Here is a 16,874-nt window from a genome sequence, read left to right as displayed (position 1 = left end):
TTTATTAAATTAAAGAGTTTGATGGTGATAGGTTAAAAATCACTATTGTTATGACTTTCAAGAAAATTTGGTAAAGATTGACAAACTTATATATATAATGATTTATAGTTCAACAGTATAATATTATTTTAGAATGCTAGTGTATAATATATTTTTTCTCTAAATTTGGATCCAATTGTAAGATGAGTTTACTATATAAAAAAAATGCAGCTTTCAGCTAGACTTGGATCCTAAATCTCGGTTTAGGAAAATAGTTACTTTATTCTAAGATTCTTCAATGGTTAGTACGTAGTATGTTTGGTTATAAGTTGAAATGAGAACTAAACCTACGTTCAATGTGAATGCCAGAAGTTTTCCTTCTCCATTTTATGTTTTGGAATGTATGAACGTGTTTATATTGTTGATCGAAAACAGATATCCAAACATGCTTTAGATCATTCTAGTTTAAGAATATCAATCTTCATGAATGATCAAGAGAATGAATTACTAATAAAAATGAAATTGAAAAGACAAAAAATAAAATGGTTGCTGGAAGTGAAGTGATTGAAAACATGTTTAAAAATCGTCTAATATAACTTTGATGAGTAGTGGGTAGGTAGGATCTTACACTAAATTTCATGACATAATTTCAAATTTATTACATTGAACAAATTGGTATTTAAAGCTAAAAGATTTTCACAAAGACTAACTTGTAATAATTACTCCTAATAATTTCCAATGGTCATCTCATCACCATTGATAGCGATATGATCATACTTCTCTGTCATTGATGAATTCTACGACATTGAATCTTCTTATCTTCAAATCTGCCTTTTGGTCACAGTCCTGCCAAAATACGACAATGGAATAATTTTGATATCAACAAAGGATAACCATATGGAAGTTCAATTTGTTTAAGAAGTTACCTAACAGAGAATTGGCATGCTCCTGCACCAACTTCCATGCCATGATCACATGGTGTTCCTCTGTTAAGGTTCCACCAATAGCACATCTAATCATAAAAGCTCCTTCGACCTCACCATGAGTCATGAATGCATCACCAGAACTATTAACAGAATCAAGCAATTTACGATTGACTTCATTCACCATATACTCATCATTCACCAGTTTCCCATTATAGCAAGCTTCAACACCTTTAGAAAGTCCATTAGCAATTATTGCTGATGGGGCGATCCTAAAGCAAACCAAAGAGAATTTTGGTGGCACAACAATCTCAAACCTCTTATCCAACCTTACTAGCCCTTCAAAGGTTTTCGCCATTTGCACATGATTTCTCAGGAAGTTCCTAATGTTCTCAACACCATAGCTTCTAAGAACAAGCCATAGTTTGAGGGCATTGAATTTCCTGCTCAAGGGTATCTGCCAATCCTTGTAGTCAATCACTCGCTTTGACTCAGAAGCTTTGTTCCTCAAGAATTGAGGATTTACTGTCAAGGATTTTGTGAGGGCAATGTGATCTTTCACCCAAAGGCAACAACATGTCAAATTGGTCAAAAACCATTTATGAGCATTGAGGCTAAAGGAGTTAACCTCTTCAACCCCATCAATGCAATGTCTAAACTCAGGGCAAATGCAAGCTGAACCTGCATAAGCAGCATCAACATGGACCCAAATTCCATAGTCCTTGGCCACATTACACAATGGCCCTATAGGATCAATGGTTGCTATTGCAGTAGTGCCAACAGTGGCACATAGGAAACAAGGAATCAACCCTCTCTCCACATCCAAAAGAATGGTGGAGAGAAGAGAATCAGGAGACAGAGCAAACGAATTCGACCTCTTCGTTTTGATGACCCGGAAATTCGCTGGATGGATGCCTGCAATTTGTGCTGCCTTCTGAAGTGCACTGTGTGTTTGATCAGAGCCATACACCACAAGTTTTCCTATGTTCTCCTTCCCGACTTGGGAAAGTTTTTTCTCCCTTGCAGCCACCAAAGTGCACAAAATGGCCTCACAAGTAGTCCCCAACACCACACCACCACCATGATCACCACAGAAAAGAAAGCTTTTGGGGAGGTTCAGCACTTGTCCAAGCCAATCCATGACTATGCTTTCAAGCTCAGTGGCAGATGGAGATGACACCCAGTTGAATCCAACCACATTGAGTCCAGCGCTCAGCATCTCACCCATAAACCCTGCTATGCTACCACTTGAAGGGAAGTAGCCATAAAAATTAGGACTTTGCCAATGTGTGAGGCCAGGGATGATGTGATCTTGCACATCTTTAAGTATGGATTCAATGGGTTCTGGACCACATGGAGCAGAAGTTGGTAATCTTTGTTTAAGATAACCAGGTTCTACTTTACTTAAAACGGGATAATGGCTAACATTCCTAATATAATCAGCAAGGAAATCAACCATCATATAGCCTTGCCTCTTGAATTCTTCAGGATCTAGAGGTTTTATGATTGGTGCATCACTTTGAGGGTTCCTATTCATTGTATTCTTCATTTCCATTTTTCTTTTTGGATGTAGAAGAGAATCATTCACGGGGTATATATAGAAGAGACTTGTCTCATAGTGTATTTAATTCTTAACTAATTTTTTTGTGAAAACAAATGTATACAACGTGACACATTAGGACTTGGGTGAGTTGGATGATAATTTGTGTGAAGGTGTTTGGAAGGGGCATTCAGTTATAAAAATTTAAATAACTTTTTATCTTTGTTTAAAGGGGCATTCTTCATTTCCATTTTTCTTTTTGGATGTAGAAGAGAATCAGTCATGGGGTATATATAGAAGAGACTTGTCTCATATATATTTAATTCATAACTAATTTTTTTGTGAAAACAAATGTATACAACATGACACATTAGGACTTGGGTGAGTTGGATGATAATTTGTGTGAATGTGTTTGGAAGGGGCATTCAGTTATCAAGATTGTTGACATTCAAATAACTCTATCTTTGATTGTCGTTTTTTTATTATTTTCAACATTTCATGTCTATTAAAAGTTGTGAAGTAAATTAGGGAAACTAGAAAAATTAAGATAAACATTAACATGACAACAGTGTATGATGTCATGATGCTGATGCCAACCCTCGTGGTTGTGCAAGCATCAACAATTAATTGCTAAGGATTCTTGATTGATGATCGAGAAATTATCTTTGTATAAATTTTACTGAGTACGTAGGAGATGTCTGAAAACTGAATATAGCAAAGTGAAAGAGAGTAATATCTCGTTTTTTTAAATAAATTAAAAATGATTTATTTAAAAATAAATAAAATTTTAGAAAAATAATAAGGTTTTTGTAATTAAATAAATAAGGAGAAATGATTTTATTAATTAAAATAATCTTTTTAAGATAAATAAAATAAATGTGTTTTTAGAAGAAAAAAAGAGTGAAATAAAGTTCTTATTATAAAATAAAAAAATAGAGTAAATAATAGGTTGAGAATAATCTATCTATAGATCGAAACATATTAGGTTTATATTATATTCTTTCTTTCAAATTCGTTTTTCTTTTTTCGTCTTTCAAAATCCTCTCTTTTTCTCGTATACACTCAAACTTATTTTAGTAAAACTACAATCATAAACTTATTAACTGTTCAATTATCGTGAAATTTTGACACCACCTTTAAAATTTATTTTTGCACATTCCATCATTGAGATCTGGGAATTTTTGCACATTCCATCATTGAGATCTGGGAAATAATGGGCAAATTATTCTAATGAGACTCTTCTTAGAAACTATTTTCCAGAATGGATCCCTTTCTAAACAATTTATACAATGGGTGCTTTTGTATTCTCTCGCCACTATGCAAGTAGCCGGTGTGACTGGCAATTTGCACACAGCAGGCTAGGCACATAGGCTATACAGTTGGTTTCTATTACAGGCCTACGGTGGCATCACCATGTGGCATGTTTTGGTCCATTTTACTCATTAATATAGCTAGTTAATTATGATTTGCATTGGGTGCTTTTGTATTCTTGCATTATGATGACAGTCTCAAATGCATTTGGGTGCGTATTATGAAATGCATTTGTAAATTCCGCTTAAAGGTACATTGTGCTTGCAGCTCACCTGTCATGATAATAAATTATTATTTATGATAAATTTATGTATTTGAATTGTTTACTCTTATGTCTTGTTTCATGTTAGAGAGAATGAGAAGAGATTGGAGCCTTCATTGCATTGTCTACGTGCAATGAGAATTTATCTCCCCACAGACATTACTTTTCAAATCCCAATGGTGAAGATTCTTGAAAATTAATTTTGAACCTGATTTTCAAATTTTATAATGATCTAATGGTTAACAAGTTCAGGATCATAATTTTACTTGGACAAGTTTAGGTGTATGAGGGAAAATAAAAGCTACATGTGAGAGACATTTCTCTCTTCACACACATTATTTTGCAAATCCAAACATTAAAAAACTGAGTTTCAAATATGGTATTAAAATTTCATAATGATCGTGGTTAACGATTTATGGATCATAGTTTTACTAGGACATATTTGGATGCATGTAGAAAAAATAGAGGATTTTGAGAGAGGGAGGAAGGAAAACCAATATGAGAGGAAGAGAGTCTCGAGATGTACCATAAATGTAAAAAATGACTTAAAATGTCTTTTTATACCTAAGATATTCTTTGTTTATTATTTAGTCTATTTTTTCTTTATTTCATAAACAAGAACTTTATTTTACTATCTATCAAATGAATAAATAAAATATTATTTTTATTTTACTTCAAACAATTATTTTAATTAATAAAATTGTTTCTTCTTATTTGTTTAATTATAAAAACCTCGTTATTTTTCTAAAACTCTATTTATTTTTAAATAAAATTATTTTTAATTTATTTTACGAAAAATGGAGTGTTACATAGAGTGACCCTGATTGGTCACCTTATAATTTTACTTGGTGAAAGTGACATGACATATCCATTATGTGGCATGTCTTATTTTATACTCTTAAGTGCCCTAGTGTTATCTTTCACTGACATAGTATCACATTGCATATAGGCTTGAGTCTTAGTATAGTTATTACATAACACCTGTGAATTATTTATTATGAGATTTGTGAGTGTTGTTATGTCTTGAGTCAATTGTGTAATTCATGTGTGATGTGATTGGTTATTGAAAAATAAATTTTTAAGGATAAATTGATGAAGTGACGTGAATTGTATTAAGTTGAGCTATGTGATCAATATTTATATAATGTATTTTGCTTATGTATTTGTTTATCCATATTTTATTTAGAAATATGATAACTCACTCCCTATGTATTTGTTTATCCATATTTTATTTTGCGTGAATATGTTATTTTATGTTATTTTATTTCGCTACTTGACTTGTTTCCTTGTGTAAACTTGGACGACCTTATTTTGAGTCAGAGATATTTTTAATAAGTTTCATTTAATAACAATAAAGCAAATGTGACAATTTTATCCACGTGGATTTATTATATGATTTGAATAAAATTGATTTAATTAAATTCCGTATTTTATATATTTTTCTTATTTATATGTATGTCGGGATAAAAGGTTTTATAGTGAGAGTGACGAATAGTTTAGGTTGAGAATATTTTTTTATTATTTTAGAAATTGTTTAGTTTTAGGAATTTTTTATTTTAGCTTTATACAGAAAATAATAAAAAAAAAATATTGTATTATTTTTATTATCTTATATAAACATTTTCAGTGTATGGCACAACTGTATAGATCATTGAGATAAAATCACTACGGTATAGATCATGGAGATAAAGCTAACAACAAAGGTGAAATGAGAGGTGATATAAAAAACTAAAAGGTGAAATGAGAGAGGATAACAGTTTTGTGGCAAAAGTAAATCCGTTTTTCAGAGTATGGCACAACTATATCTCTTAGGTTATCAGTAGTGCAACTCAAAAGTGATCATCCAATGATACCTTAAAAATAAACCTAGTTGACTATATGTTACATCCTAAGTTGCTTCAACTTACAATCAAGTAGTTTATTCTAATTTCTATACAAAAGAATCTTGCAGAGCTTAATTAGTAAAAGTTTCTTATATCACCATAGTGATACCTTCATCTTGTGCATGAAGAGTAAGTTCTCAGTTGCCGTAGTATAATTTCTTTCAACTATATGGACTTGCATTTCAGAGACGGTTCTGTTGAAACAATGCTTCCTTTTGGAAAACGATATCAACGACCCTCTTGCAAAATTGGCAACATAATTCATTCTTTTCATCTTTAGCCCCAAAAAATTAAATGAATTTGGAAGCTTAGTTACCAGCAAGAGAGAAAAAGCCTTTGGAATTAGGGGACCTCACCAGGATTGAAGAAATGGCACCACTATGTTGAACCAGATATATAATAAATGAAATCCATGCTGCAGCGCTAAGGAAGACTAGAAAACCAAACAACAGTCCATCCACTTCATCCAGGAAGAAATCTAATAACATATATCCATAAACCAATATTACCAGCACAGCCACACTCCAAGCTACTCTCTGCATCATAAAATGGACAGTTATAGATGAATATCAAATAGATTTTTTCATTGGAACTTCCAAACCAATACGAAATCATTAGAAATTATTTATGTTAGTCTGCTTAAATTACTACTTTATAGTCTAAATAAAAATGAACATATTAAAATACTTCTTTCTTCTTATTCGAGTTAAATTTCATGTTATTGAAGTTATTTGCTTATCAAAATTTTGTCTTTTCTATAAACCTCGAGACAGTGGAGTTTAATTTACATTTTTCTTTTTGAGTTTTTCATAGTTGAGGCTTCATTTTACTCTGTGAAGTACAAGATGTATGTCTGCATAAACAAATGGCTATGCATGCATCTATCCTTTTGCTAATAGCCATACAAGAATAACCTTGTATCATTTGCTGCCAGCCTATGATCAAATAATGTTCTATCCTTCTCACAGTCAATGTTTCTTAGAGCTCAAGTTTATTACTTCTAAACTGTAGTATGTACTAAATGAAAGAATTCATCCTAGCATGTTTGTACTAGTAATACATATGCAATTTAAACAAACAAATCTTTATGAGCATTTAAGTTAATCATGGATCACTTGGTTAATAAAAAGTATTAATAATTTTGGATAAAAATAACTAAAGGGTTAGATGGAGAGCTTGCTTACCTCTACTATAGGCCCTATTCTGAAGGTCCCCATTACCTCCTCTTTGGACACCAAAGTAAGAAGGGGAATAAGTGCAAAAGGAATCTGTATTGCTTGGACCACATTAAGCCATTCATTCAAGGTATCCAAAGAACCTTCTGAGGTATTAAAAACAATTGCACAAATCATAGTTGGAACAATTGCACAACTTCTTGTAATCAATGCCCTCAACCACTTCTTTATATTGAGCTTGAGAAAACCCTCTGTTATAAACTGCCCTGCATATGTGCCTGTGATGGTACTACTTTGTCCAGCTGCTAACAAACCAATACCCCATATATAGAGAATTGGAAACAACCCTCCTCCATACCTCTCCTGAAGATACTGCCCTGCATTTACCAATCCTATGCCTTTGGCCTGTTCTGTACCATAGAACACCCTAGCGAAAACAGTTATCACAAATAGATTGATCACCAATGTGACTAAAAGTGCAACCGAGGACTCAATTGAGTAGTAGTTTATAGCCTCTTGAACCTGGCCTTTGTTACGGATATCAATGTCCCTTGATTGTACTAATGCAGAATGGAGGAACACATTGTGGGGGGTTATCACACACCCCACAATTTCCACAGCCTGCCGAAGTGTTTTCGAATTAACTCTTGGGATCAAAAGGCCTGAAGAAGCACCAATATGGAAAGAAATATGACAATTAGCAACTGTTTGTTACATCCTACAATCAAATGAATGTGCTCAAACTAATTCACTAGATAAATTTGTACCCATCAGTAGTTCTTCTTCACTGGGATTTGTATTGAAGAACATCCACGCAAAAGAAAAGCCCATAGTTCCAATGAAAACTGCGAATACACCTTCTAACTTCCTCACTCCATAGTTCTCGAGAAATAGAAAGAAGAAACTGTTCAACCAGAGACAACAAAGCAGGATTAAAAATGGTGAACCAGAACATATTTTTATTTATTTTACCATACTTATCATCGAGTAAAACATGGTAATCTACAGTTATTTCTATCCATAACTCAAATTGAATGACATATAAGGACAAAACATGGATCAAGTTCTTTATACTTTTGCTATCAAATTCTTAAATTAAATATTGACATATGGATTTTTTTTCAAACATCAAACAACCTTCATTAAGGAGGATGAACCTCAGCACAATAATAAGGTTGCTACCTTGTGATATGCAGGTTATAGATTTAAATCTTAAAAGCAGTTTCTCCACTTGTGAAATTAAGACTGCATACAACTACCCTCTCCAGATCCTACTAGATAGAAGCCTTGTCCATTAGGCCACCTTTTAAATAACCCCCGTTAAGAATTTGTTGTGGAATTTTAGGAAAGAAATCCTATGTTATTGTATGATTTGAGAACTTAATTGCCATGATAAGAATACAAAAAACTTGATACAAGTCTTATACAAAATTTGTTTAAATAATTATAGATGCTCGTACAACATCTTCTTACTAATTTTTTTGTTTCCTTTGTATAATGAGTATTACATGCCTTTTATATTTTCAAAACATTGTTTAGATAATCTTACACCCTTTTCAAAAGTATGTTCAGAATAGAATATACAAAAAGTACCATTATCTAAAAGTACATTCAACACCCAAAACTCAAAAGTTCGTTCAGAATGGTTATCCAAATATGCCTTAAATACATTTACTTCTTCATTTAATACTTTAAAGTAGTAGAGAGATTTGTGAGAGGATATATATAACATTGCTCAATTTGTTAAGCTTACCAATCCATGGCTGTGATAATCACACCAGCCCAAATGGGGAGAAGTCCATGGCTAAGAATCTTGAGAGCAATAGCACTGCCAATAACCTCTTGAATATCAGCAGCAATGAGAGCCAGCTCCGCCAAGATCCACAGCACCAACCTGGCCCAATTGGAGTACTCCTCCCGGCACAGCTCCGCCAGGTGCCGCCCGGTCGCCACCCCAAGCCTTGCCGACAGAAGCTGTATCACCAGCCCCATGATGGTAGACCACATCAACAACCAAAGCAACGTGTACCCTGCAATGGCTCCAGCCTGAAGGTCCCCTTCAAGGTTCCCCGGGTCCAAAAACGCCACGCTCATCAACAGCCCCGGCCCGGTGAACAGCCACAGCTTCCTCCACGAAAAAGGTGGCACCGCTGTGGACCCTTCCCTTACACCACCGGCAGACTCCAGGTCGAATATCTGCACCTTGTCCTTGGCTGCATACACCGTGTCCTTCTCTTCTTCTTCTTCTTCTTCTTTGTTTCCATGTTCCCACTCTGAGGGTGATGTGTTGGGTGAGGAAAATGGTATTGTCTCGCATTCTGAATGTAACAAATGGTTTTCTTCTTCTTCCTCTTCCTCTTCTTCTCCCTTGAATTCTCTTTTGTTGTGTTGTTGTGACTGAGTGCTCATGTTGCATGCAGTTGTGGGATAACGATATCTTTTGTCATGGTTGTTGGGGTTGATATATTTTTAATGATTTTATCTTTGGTTATGTGGGATGGGAGAATAAGATGGAGAGAATTTAGTGCAATGATATCTATGGCTGCGAAATCAAGAATTCAGGGGGGGGGGGTGTGTGCTCGTGCATGCACGCCGCATGCTATTTTTGTAGAGATTTCTTTGGGATAATGTGCTATATTTGTGCTGAAAAATCTATATTTTGGAGATAGTAAATTTATTTAACCAATTTGATTCGCTATTTTTTAGGGTGTCACGTGTAGCAAAAATTGGAGAATGAAATTAAAGCAAATAGAATAGAATGCTGAGAAATTATTACAAGTTGAATTAACACAACCCGTTGTGGGTATAACCTTCTTGCTCTATATTTGGAAAAAAAGTTAAGACTAGTTTTTCAACAATGGCTACTCTACTCTGACCAGTATAGCCTGTTGTCAACCATGTTTTTTTATCGATAATGAGTATCATGCCACCCAAAAATGGATTCTCCGCGATGACTGACTTTATCACAAGATCCTAATTTTTAATAAATTTTATTTATATTTTATAGTGGGGTTTAAAAGAATGAATAAATTACTCTGACTATTCTTGGAGTTTTGTGAAACTACAACAACTGTGGTTCCTCGCTAGAGAGTAGAGACAGACTAAACTGAACACTCACTACTTGCTTCTTATACGAAACTATGTGCTTATTTGGTTTGTCAAGAAAATCACGTTTGCTTTCAAAATAAAATTGATTCTATCTTGTAATACTAATCATATGAAGCTTATTTGTCTAGTGAATGAAAATGTTTCTAAGCATTAGATCCATAAGATTTTCGAACACAATCATATCTCAAGTGATGATACCCTATTAGTCAAAATCAACTGCAGTATTTAACTAAATTATAGAATATAATTTCTAAATACAAATAAATTTTTGGTTAAATTATTTATTTGATAATTATAATTTCATGATTCTTGTCTTTTTAGTTATTATAGTTTGAAAATGATTTTTTTTAATCTTTATAATTTACATTTTAATTCTCTTTTAATCTTTATAATTTTAAAATATTTTTTTTATTCCTTATAGTTTGTATTTTAATTCTCTTTTAGTTTGTATAGTTTGAAAATGATTTTTTAATTCTTATAATTTATATTTTAATTACCTTTTAGTCATTATTAAAAAAAATATATAAAAATTATTAGTTACAAATTAGTTATAAATTATCAACTATTTTTTTAATATTTTTGTAGTTAATTGTAATTCATAGTAAGAACTAAAATAAAATTAAAATATAAAATATAAGAATTAAAAAGATCACTTTCAGATCATATACATTAAAAAGATTTAAATGATGACTACAAAAATCACTTTGGAACTAAAAGGAGTAAAAAGATAAGAATTATAAAATTATAGGGACCAAATGATTAATTTAAGCTAAATTTTTTAAATCAATTTATTTAAAGTCAACAATAATAATATTTCTGAAATTCACATAACCATTCCCTTACACCTATGATTTTGACTGGAAAAGAAAAATCAAACCAAACTCGCTTTATCCTCTTTCTCTCGTTCAAAAACTAAGATGAATGGTTTTCTTAAAATCAATTCTTTCATATTATTGTACTATCGACTTCACTAAAATCTAATCCTCCAAACAACCGAGAATTTTGTTTTGTAGTCTGCATCATGTGAGATTAAATTGAGATTTGAGAAGGACCCACCTCGTTCGATTGAATACCAAATCAAAACTGCGTGCCTTAAGAAAACGTTAGAGAAAAGTGAGATTAGTTGAGCGCGAAGGCACTAATCAGAAGAGAAATTCATGTTAGTATCCTCAGTTGTGAAGCAACAGCAATAGCAAGTATTGCACAAATACCACCATAAAAATTTCAAAATCGAATCACTTGACCAACTTCCTTGTAGATTCCATTCAATCCTTCGTAACCCCTGAACATCAAACAGATACTAGACTACTTTTCATTACTTTCTCTTTCTTTTCTATTTTTACTTCTGATAGTAAAATACCATATTTTATTAACAAGACATACACCTAGATTATAATCCTCGGACGCGCAATGCAATGTTAAAAACTTAGGGCTCAAAACTAAAACCCAGTAACATAACCAGCAAAACCAGCTTAAATAATCTGCACAATATATCATTATATTGCAGGCTACCAAAATTTCCAGTCATAATACAGTATAATTAAGCAGAGTGTGGTATCTACAAAATCTCAATCCAAACACATAATTACAAAACTCTAGAACAGCAGAACACATATAGCATTTGATTTGAAGTATTCATTCACTAATTGATTAGCCTTAGAAATTCAAATGATATAATCTGACCACTCAGAGATAAAGGAAGTATGGTCCATGGACTCCCCAGGAACATCCTCGTGCTTAGAGGGCTTCTCCTTCCCACCAACCAACCTGGCTGGGTTCCCAACAGCTGTTGTCTGTGGTGGCACATCGATTAAAACCACCGAGCCAGCACCAACCTTTGCACCTTCCCCGATCTTAATATTCCCCAGAATGGTAGCACCGGCACCAATAAGCACCCCATCCCCAATCTTGGGATGCCGGTCCCCACCAACCTTGCCAGTCCCACCCAGCGTAACGTGGTGCAGGATCGACACATTGTTCCCGATCACTGCCGTCTCCCCCACCACCACCCCGGTGGCATGGTCGAACAGAATCCCCTTCCCGATCCTCGCCGCAGGGTGAATGTCCACCGCGAACACATCAGCGATGCGAGAGTGCAGTGCTAAAGCCAATGGCTGCCGCGATTGCCGCCACAACAGATGCGCCACACGGTGCGCCTGCAAAATCACAATCACACACAACTAATCCTAAGATTCAATAATCAAAAAAGAGTAAACTGTTCATACACTGTCATCCCAAATATAGTCATGTTTCATAGGAATCTTGATTAACAATGCATATAAATTAAACTCAATCAAAAATTGTAAAATGCCATCCGAGAAATTGTCATGTACCATAAAATTGTTGTTGACTTTTATAACAACTACGTCAAAAGTTGAATAAGGTTTTAACTATCCACAACCGTGATTTGAGCCTGCAACATCAAGGTTTTTTAACTATCCGCAACCGCAATTGGGACCGCAACGGCCGCATTTGTCCGCAATATCAACAAACGCCATCAAACCGCAACGAGACCGGGACCCATATCTAAAACCTTGAGTTGTATATATCATGAATTTTTTCTTAAAATGAAATAATTAAGCAAAAACCCTAGCAAGAAGTAGGAAACCCTGGAAAAGAGGGGGTTTAGGGAATTGGACCTGGCAAGCGAGGAAGCCTTTGTAATTGAGGAGGCAGTGGGAGTAGGAAACGCAGGCGGGGTCGCGTTCGCGGGCGGCGCGGAGGTCGGCGACGGCGGCGGAGCAGAGGGAGGGGTCGAAGGAGAACGCGTTCAGGAACAGGTCATAGAGGAGAGTGGAGAGGAGCGTGGAGGAACAGAGCTTGTTTCCGAGGTGAAAAGACAGAGAGCGCACGAGCGACGAGTGCGAGAGGATCGTCGAGTAGAGGTAGCTCGCCAGCGCCGGCTCCAACTCGGCGTCACGGCGCGCCTCCGCCTTGATCTGCGTCCACAACCATCCCTGGTCGTCCGGCGCCACGGAGGAGTTCGCCTTCGGTAACCCCGTCGGCATTGTTCGGTGGTTTGCGTGGTTCAGAAACGAATGAAAAACGTGTTAGACTACAATGGAGAAAGAATCACACAGAAAACCGTTCTTGCTTCTTCACCAAACTTCCAAAGTACTATATATATACAAATTCACTTCATGATCATTTGTTTTTCTTTTTATGCTGTGACTGTGAATCACGTGGGTGCAAAATACTCCATGCAATGTATCATTCATGAGTTCATTTAATTAAAAAATTTATATATGAAGTATTAAATACGAAAACTTTTTTAAAAAATAATAATGATTAAATTTTATTCTTTTTTATTTTTCTATATAATTAATTAAATGACATAAAAAATATTGAGAATATTTTTACATTCAACAACTTTTTACAATAATATTTTTGGTGTTTACCAGTTTATATCTCTTTTTTTTCACATCATTTATTGCATATCATATTAATGAAAAAAATAAATACTAAAAACATTTTATAAATTGTTAGACATATATGGTCCATTTGGTTAGATGGAAGGAAAATAAAAAAAGTAAATAAAATTTTAAAATTTAAATTGAAAAGAAAATAAAAAATAATAATTTTTATTTCTAGAACTCAACTTATCCTTTCATTTTCTTTTCAATCAAAACAGAAAAAATATTTCATAAGTTGTATTTTTGTTCTTTCCTCTTACTTTCTTTTCTATCAAAGGAACCACTAATGTTTTCCTTCTTTAAGTAATGTTTCATACATAAACTTATTAATTGAAAAAAAAAATGAAATTAGAAATTTTGTTAAACCAATAAATCAAATTCTCTAAAAAAAATTATAGAAAAATTAATTAATAGATTCTAGACACTAATACCATATATATGAACGAGGCATGAACTTTTTTTTCGTATATATAGCAAATAACACAAAATTGTATTATATTTTTTATTTTTTTTATATTCATATTCTTTCTCATAATTTTTCCGCCATTTGCTTTTCAAAGCAAGTTGATATGTTCCCGTTAACTTTCTCTACCAGTGGCTGTGGTGACGTATGATGCTATTCGTGAATCTGGCTGTGAAAATGGTACTAGTTCATTTGACTTATACATCTTTATTTTTGAAGAAACGTCTACCTCTCTCTATATATAACTCATCTATTATTTTATAATGAATGATTAAAATTAGTTTAATACTCTAAGATAATGATTAAAAAATTAAAATTCAAAATTCTAAGTTTAATTTTCGTGTATCATCAATGATATTTATAATGACAATTAAGAAAAAAAATATTTTTAAAATAATTATTATAAAAATTAATAAATACTCTAATTTTAGTATGTCTGCTGTAATAGATGCTCCAAATTAATTTGTACCCCACTAATTTTTTTATTCCTAAGTCCTAATCAATTGTTTAGCGGTATAATTTTATGCAGTATAGTCAACTAATCTATTATAGATTAATCGTTTTTTTAGTAAATATTTAATTTTTTTTCTTAATCTTTCAGTTAATTAACGAAAAAAATCTTAATTAATCTGAAATCTTGACCAGAAATTTAAAAATTATTTCTATTAATAATCGAACTCAAATATTATTCAACATTGTTATAGTATGATCACTCACGTAGCCATCTAAATTCTAAACCATACTCAATCATGCGCGCCTATGCTCCCACCATTAAGATTCCATATTCTGTGAATCTGTGGGCTTTTTTATATTTAGAATTTGTTTAATTTTGAGTAGAAGTTACGTCTCATATTGGACAACATTCTAGGCTTTAATTTAAAAGCAGTAAGCTTTATGGTCCACTAGGAAACCAGTGGAACTAGATTTCAGTGTGCCACGAGGAGATTTTCCAATGGTGGTAATTGGGGGGGTAAGAACAAGAGGGAAATGAAATAGGATGATAAAAGATGTCGTGAAAGAGTTAAAAAGGAAAGAAACCTGAGAAAAGACATAACTACCAAAGTAAAAGTAGTGCACGAGGATAATCAAGAAATGGATAGTGCATAAAAAAAAGTTGACCTTATCCATAAAAAAAAAAAAAAAGTTGAAAAACTGTAACGTTAAAACGGGGACACATGTCCAATTATAATTATTGTTTTGATATACTATATAGAGGATTTGTTTAAAACAAACTTTAATTTGTTTTAAAAATTGTCTTATAAAATGATTTTGAAAACTTATTTTTATGAATAAAAAAACCCATGGTTTTGTTTTACTGCCAATGTCCTCCTCTTGTAACCAAAATCCCACGGTTTTGTGTGCATGGTTTTCAGGCCCAAACTTCTTGAGAAATGGGAATTAGAGGGAGCAAAAAATTGATTTAAAAGAATCGATTTTCAGCCACTCCCTTTGTTTTTTAATAAGAGTCATTTTAGACTTTTTTAGTTTTTTAAAAATAAAAGTCATTCAAGTCTTTCTCTATCTTTCCTATTTATTAAGAACAACTTCTCATATTTTCTACTCATTCCCAAAGCTAAATATGAGAAGAAGAAGAAAGGTTTTTAGCACCTCATGAAACAAAGTAGAGTTTTTGATGGAGAGAAAAATTTGTCTTCCTTAATTACTCATATATTAAATGAGAGAGGAGAGAGTTTTTTTTCGGATTCCTCCTTCGGCAATTGCCTTGGAATTGTGCATTGCATTTATTTTCATTATTACTCCTATAATTAGAGTAATTGGACATTTTACTTATTTTAAGCCTTTAATAATTTCCTTAATTAGTGTGCACAAGTCTAAAACGATTCTTGCTAAAAAAGAGTGGGAGTATTTTTTACTAATTCTTTTGGTTAAACGATGCAAACCCAGTTTTTAAGCAATAAAAAGAAGTAGAAAAGAAAAGGAATTGGACTTGTGAAAATTGAGGATAAAAAAGGAAAAAAAAAGAGAAATAAATAAAGAATAATTTAAATGCAAAAAGATGAAGTCACTGGGGCCTAGCATGTTTAACTACCCTTGATGTAATGTTAATATTTTTCTCTATTAAATATCTTCTTAATTTTTACTCACATTTACTAAGAAACTCAACCCTTATCCCTCACGATAAATAGCCTAATTTATTTATTCTCTCTCTCAAATCTATGCATTTTCCATTTCTTTAGAAATTATCATTTTCCAATGTATAATCCCTAAAACTAATGCATGGATGATCAGACCATACAATGAAGATGAAGAGGAAAAAAAAAGCAATAGAAATAGAAATAGAAATTGCATTTAATAGATAATAATAGTTACATTACAAAGGTGTTGGCATGCCAGGTTCCAATAATGGAGGTTTAGTTTCTCATAGTCATGATAAGCTTTACACTTTATCGGCTAATGTGGATGGAAGAAGGGACTGGATAACTAATAGAAAGAGAGGAAGGAATGATTAAAGAATGAGGGTTTCCCGTAAGGGACAGGCCCAGGCTTTGGATGGCTATGAGACTCAGTGTGTGTCTCTCCCTTCTGTTTCCTCTTCCTTATATAAGCTTCAGGTACCTTATTTTTCATGCTGAATTCGCGTTTAGCGCGAACTTTCGTGCTAAGCGTGCATTTGAGTTTCGTTGTGGACTTTCTATGCTCTATGCCTGTTGTGCATACTTAGCGAGCTATCCAATTCTTCCAACTTTTCTTCAAGGTTTTTCTTCCCGTTTTTTCATCAATTTTCCTCTAAAGTACTTGAAATCTTCTTCTTTTGACTTCTGCTTATCAAAAATTGCAAAAATGTTAATTTCTTCA

The 16,874-nt window shown here is 33.3% G+C and overlaps 3 protein-coding genes across 3 annotated transcripts; all 3 read right to left on the bottom strand.

Moving 5' to 3' along the window:
* Positions 1–538: 538 nt before the first annotated feature.
* LOC100802993 (tyrosine decarboxylase) lies at positions 539–2,465 on the bottom strand. The gene is made up of 2 exons (XM_003529857.5): positions 906–2,465; positions 539–825 (listed from the first exon to the last, which is right to left on the bottom strand). Exons 1-2 carry the CDS (start codon positions 2,455–2,457, stop codon positions 818–820), a joined length of 1,560 nt encoding a protein of 519 aa, XP_003529905.1. The 5' UTR covers positions 2,458–2,465; the 3' UTR covers positions 539–817.
* Positions 2,466–5,791: 3,326 nt separating this feature from the next.
* On the bottom strand, positions 5,792–9,622 carry NRAMP4A (metal transporter Nramp4a). The gene is made up of 4 exons (XM_003529854.5): positions 8,827–9,622; positions 7,841–7,977; positions 7,083–7,735; positions 5,792–6,434 (listed from the first exon to the last, which is right to left on the bottom strand). Exons 1-4 carry the CDS (start codon positions 9,480–9,482, stop codon positions 6,207–6,209), a joined length of 1,674 nt encoding a protein of 557 aa, XP_003529902.1. The 5' UTR covers positions 9,483–9,622; the 3' UTR covers positions 5,792–6,206.
* Positions 9,623–11,663: 2,041 nt separating this feature from the next.
* LOC100815091 (serine acetyltransferase 5) lies at positions 11,664–13,312 on the bottom strand. The gene is made up of 2 exons (XM_003528757.5): positions 12,821–13,312; positions 11,664–12,337 (listed from the first exon to the last, which is right to left on the bottom strand). The coding sequence occupies exons 1-2, from the start codon at positions 13,187–13,189 to the stop codon at positions 11,846–11,848; spliced, it is 861 nt and encodes a 286-aa protein (XP_003528805.2). The 5' UTR covers positions 13,190–13,312; the 3' UTR covers positions 11,664–11,845.
* Positions 13,313–16,874: the final 3,562 nt, after the last annotated feature.

The sequence above is a fragment of the Glycine max genome, chromosome 7 (genome assembly GCF_000004515.6).
Source record: "Glycine max cultivar Williams 82 chromosome 7, Glycine_max_v4.0, whole genome shotgun sequence".
Lineage (NCBI taxonomy): Eukaryota > Viridiplantae > Streptophyta > Magnoliopsida > Fabales > Fabaceae > Glycine > Glycine max.
This window is presented reverse-complemented; position numbering and strand designations above follow the sequence as displayed.